The sequence below is a fragment of the Aplysia californica genome, unplaced genomic scaffold (genome assembly GCF_000002075.1).
Source record: "Aplysia californica isolate F4 #8 unplaced genomic scaffold, AplCal3.0 scaffold00007, whole genome shotgun sequence".
Taxonomy (NCBI): domain Eukaryota; kingdom Metazoa; phylum Mollusca; class Gastropoda; order Aplysiida; family Aplysiidae; genus Aplysia; species Aplysia californica.
The window spans coordinates 1,207,074-1,212,308 of record NW_004797277.1 but is presented as its reverse complement, the minus strand read 5'-3'; the positions used below and the strand labels follow the sequence as shown (position 1 = coordinate 1,212,308).

Here is a 5,235-nt window from a genome sequence, read left to right as displayed (position 1 = left end):
GTGTGTGTGTGTTTATATCGTCGGTAATTAATATTGTTTCAATTAATATTGTAAAACCAGACAGCAAGATTTTTTTTCTGGACTAGAGAAAAAAACAACAACGTTCCATTTTTGGATTGTATTTAATTAATGTATATTTTTTGCAATGTATAACATTGAAAGTGTGAAATCCGACAAATTTAGTTGGTCGATGATCCTCCGTGTCGCGGTTAGCTTAGCACGGTTAAGGAAGATGTACAACACGCTACATATTAATAGTGTGCCTTCTCGAAGTTCGAGTATTAGAATCTCTTCATATTTTCCACCTATTCCATCTAGCGAGATAGAAGATAGATAGATAGATCGATTGTTATGCTCTGTTTCTTATTTGATTTAACTGTAACGTTCACACTTTCACAGGATGTTAATGGTTTTAATTGTTATGGAGGAGTTTTTGGTTGTATAAAAATAAGTTGGTTTTCATAAATGGCTTCAGAAAGCTCTATTTTGTTACTTATGCAATAAGCCGAGTTTCAAGTGCCGTAAAACGGAAACTAAAGCATGTATAAAAAATTCCTCGAGACATCTTATAGATCTGTGCTTATTCTACGCAGATGCCAAATGAAAAGTGTGTCTGTGGATAAAATGGGATCCAAATATGTAAACAAAATATAATATTGCCGCCGTTTCCATGGTAACCAAGCCATATCTACTTTGTTTAGTTATCGATTTCAGATACCCAACAAGACGTGATGACCCACAGTAAAATATGGGCTCTCTAGGGGTTGTAATAGCCGAGATAGATATAGGTTTCCCACCCCCTCTTAATTGGCGATCCACATTGTGTTCTCCTCCTTTATTCTAGACAATTTATCGCAGTAATAGGCTCTATCGGTGTTACAAAAAACTATTAATTATTGCTTTGAAGATCTTAATCGAAGACTTCTAACGAAAAAACACGTTTGTTCCCTTCCCCCCCCTCCCTTAAAAAACCCCAAAAGAAACAAAAACCTAGCAAAGAAAAACGTCACATTTGTTTTGTTTTGAAGTGTAGTTATAATGACAAAAAAAACCCACTAACAAAGGTGATTATGCTTGCCATGAATAAACTGATGCGCCTTATCCAATGGTCATACGATTAATACCATACCAATATTGTGGCTCTTAAGTCTACCAGCGTCTTATCCCAACACGCATCCTAGACGTACTGGTATACAGTAGATTCTATATGGACAAAAACAAATGGACGAAGTCATTCTTCTTTTAAATTTCATACATTGCTCTCATAGGCTGTTTAATTTCATCAACATAAGCAGAAACATACATTGGTAGTTCCCTTCCCAGATATTGCCTTGAACAAAAATGATTCTGAACAGACACGCTCTCTTCTCAGAACTCGACAGTGTCCGGCAGGGACGTGGGAGGGCGCCAGGTTTCCGGTCCAAACGTACGCAGTTGTCGACGACCCTAAGGCAGAGGGCTGGAAGTCTGGATCGCACAGGAGTGGCATCTATTCAAGCCATCAGGAGGGTCAGTATAGTGTGCTTGGCGAAGTGAGAGAATTATTGTTCTTTTTGTAGTTTTAAAAAGTTGTGTTGTAAATATGTTATTGATTAACAATATTTTATTACTGTCGTTCTTGAGCTGGTCTGTGTTTCTGATTAGTTCTCGAGGAAAATATTGTTGAACAGAACAGCATATTTTATTGAACTTTGGAAATATGTTAATTGTATTCGATAACCCAGATTGAACCTGTGAATTAAGCACAAATACCTGTTGGACACGGGAATAGGTTTCATAAATTTTAGTAGCTCATGATCCTCGTTACATGTGATCGACTGACACTATTATTAATTGCAAATGTATACCCCCCCCCCTCCCCCAATCAAAAGAGAAAAAAGAACGAATATAACATTTAAAAATGAATAGAAAAATACATGAATAATTAAGTAAATAGATACGTTAATTACATAAATGAAGTGTGGAGAGAGAGAGAGAGAGAGAAAGAGAAAGAGCGAAACAGAGACAGAGACAAAGACAGAGAGAGAGAGACAAAGACAGACAGACAGAGAGAAAGAGAGAGAGAGAGAGAGAGAAAGAGAGAGAGAGAGAAAGAGAGAGAGAGAGAGAGAGAGAGAGAGAAAGACAGACTGAGAGAGACAAAGACAGACTGAGAGAGAGATAGAGAGAGAGAGAGATAGAGAGTGTGAGAGAGAGAGAGAGAGAGAGAGAGAGAGAGAGAGAGAGAGAGAGAGAGAGATGCGCATGTACAGCATCCCAGCACAAAGACAGATACATTCGATAATATAGGTTTGCCCCCTTTGGGAATTGAACTAAAATTGTGTTCGTGCAATGGTGAAAAAACATTACGTCGTAGACACCGAGCATGTATATCTGTGTTCTCCTCTTAAAAGCCGTCTGTCATTTATGGACATTCTTTTGTCGTGCTTTGTTGGCTTCTCGTTTCGAAATATGATTTTGTCTTTGGGTTATGGTTGCCACAGTTCTGCTGTTGTGTTATGATTGTCACAGTTCTTTTTGTTGTGGTATTTTTGCTATGCATCTCGTCGTGAAATTTTAGCAGTATTGCTTTTGTTAAGCTCTGACTTCCTTTTCTGTCGATTTCTGTTTGCTTCAGACGCATTTGCTCTTAATGAAATCGTCGTCAATGATAAAGGCTTTTCCTTGACTGAAACGGAAAAAGTGTGGCTAATAATAGATATTTGTTATGTTGTCTTACTCTTAACAAATCAACCTATGGTATCAGTTTTATTTTTCTGATTATATTAAGGACATATCCTGTCCGAAATAACATTTATAAGCAAAAATGACAAATGTCGTCAATCTCGTGTTTCATAATTCATACTTTTCAATGGCTGATTAAGTTAAAATTTGACCGATTCATAAAGAAAGCCGGCAAGATCTCTGAATGTGATCTTAATAAAGAGATTTACTATATAAAATCACATGTATGAAATAGATAAAAATAATGTTGAACGACCTATCACACTCCCTATTCACAACAGTTTGAGATCACGCAGCAGCAGTTACATACCACCAAAAACTAGCAAAGAAAATTTCAAAAGAAGTGTCCTTCCATTTGTATTCAATAAGGCTGTCTGCGAAATGAATATTAATGTGAATTGCTGTTGATTTAAAAAAAATAACTATGCACATAATATCTACGAATATGCCTATATAACTTTCAAAACCTATGATAAGATCCTGCATGTGGGTCGAGATATAATAAAAAATATACACATTTTCGTCAGTTTTTATTTTTCTCCTCTTATGGAAATTCTCCTAGAAAAGTAATAATTATACAATTCAAATTCAGTGCTTATCTATGTGTTTTCACCATCCCTGTAAAGGCACAGAAAATTCTCCGCAGAGACAATGAAACAATTTTAATAGTTTATCTCTATCTTATCTTAATCAAGTTCATCAATCAGCAACGTAAATATCTTGCGCAGGGATCACGTGACCTCTACCTAGGCAACGACCCACTACTCCAGCCGGCAACATCAGAGCAACCGACCACCTTAGAGCTTCTCCAAGGGAGCCAGGCGCAACGAGGCAGACCCAAGGTTTTCAAACCTACTTTCCGTGGTATCCGCCGTCCCCTCAACCCAGGGCAAGCCCAGAGCCCTGACAACAGGGACCTACGCCTACAAGGAAGTGGTATCGATGGCAATGAGGAAAACTAGTGATGGAAAATTTTGTCTTGACCAGTTTCTCTCGATCACAGAAATTGGAGGTGGACATAGCTAGGCTAGTTGTTCTTGTTCTTGTTCTTGTTCAAGAGTTTTTGTTGTCGTTGTTGTTGTGGTTCTTGTTGTTATCGTCGTCCCTTTGAGGTTTGACAGTCCACAAGAGGACATTTAAAAAAATCATATTGAATGTGGACTACTTGGGTTTCCATCAGGACTTAAACAGAGGAATTGTTCTCAGAAGGCCCTTATAAAATAATTTTGAAGTTATACTGGTCGTTCTCTGAATTTGTACGTGTTGCAGAAGGTTTGTGTGGGAGGTGGAAAAGGACAAAGTAGGGGAATGCTGCGTCTGGAATATGTATGGCGTGGGTTTTACTCACACGACCGCTGCGGTAGCCATGACCACCATCCCGGGTAACCCTGAAACGTCATAGCCGATGGCATATTTATTGCTAAAGAAAATCATAGGAGAAAGAAACGGACGGACTGAAACGGAAAACGACCAGGAAATGGAAAAGGACAACAAGAAAGAACGAGCACTTGGAATGTTTGTGGAATCAAAGACAAAGAGCCAGAAGTTATTGACTTCATAAAGAGATGGAGAATACAAGTTATGGGAATTTCAAACTGCAGATGGAAGGGAACTGGAATCAAACAGATCCATGAGGACTACGTCCTGATTTCGAGTTGCGGGGATGGGACAACTAGGGCGTGGTGCAAGTTTTATTCTGTACCCGGATACAGCATAGAATGTATTGGAAACAGCGTTTATCTCGGAGAGAATCATTAAAATCCGAATAAGGGGAGAACAAAAGATCTCAAACTTCATCCAAGCTTATGCAACTTGCAATGACTCCTACAGCGAAGAAAGAAAAGAGGAATTCTATGAGAAGATTGCAGGCCCCATAAGCACAGTCCCAGACAAGGAAGAACTTATTGTCATGGGAGATTTCAATGGGAGAGTGGGCAAGAGAAGAACGCCTTTGGACCAGTACCTTGGCCCACACAGCGACACTTACGAGTACAATTACAACAGGAAACTGATAGTAGCACTGTGTCTTGAATACGAACTGTGGATCACAAACACCTTTTACCAACACAGCCCCAGTCAGAAACAAACTTGGTACATATGGTATGATCTGAATGTATCATCAAAGATTGATTTCATCTTGACACGAATAGAAGAAAGTGGAAGAGTCACAGACGCTAGAGTCTTCCTAAATGCAGCCCTTGACACTGACCACAGTTATCTTATTTACAAAGTAGCGGAGTGAAAGAACGAGGAAAAGGAATATGAAAGAAAGAGACGGACAGATCAACTTAAGAAAACTCTAGAAGGAAGAAGTGCCACAAGAAATTGGAGACAGAAGTCACACAGAAGCTGAAAGAAGTAGACAGTTAAAACATGACTGCAGAAGATACATGGTCAGTGTTCAAGACCACGCTGACAGAGACACTCCGTACAGCCTGCGGTACAAAGAACACCCTAACTTCTCAATTGAGACAAAAGCCAAGCTCATTAACTCTATCTTCATCCCCACCT

General features: G+C 38.9%; 1 protein-coding gene across 2 annotated transcripts in view; it reads left to right on the top strand.

Annotated features, from left to right (window-relative positions):
- LOC101852810 (E3 ubiquitin-protein ligase Zswim2) overlaps positions 1-4,974 on the top strand; it is a 43,077-nt gene extending 38,103 nt beyond the window's left edge. For both annotated transcript variants that reach the window (XM_013081483.2, XM_013081490.2), the window contains exons 12-13: positions 1,373-1,509; positions 3,453-4,974. In XM_013081483.2, the coding sequence (XP_012936937.1) occupies positions 1,373-1,509; positions 3,453-3,686 (371 nt within the window). In that variant the 3' untranslated portion in view covers positions 3,687-4,974. The remainder of the gene's footprint in view (positions 1-1,372; positions 1,510-3,452) is intronic.
- Positions 4,975-5,235: the final 261 nt, after the last annotated feature.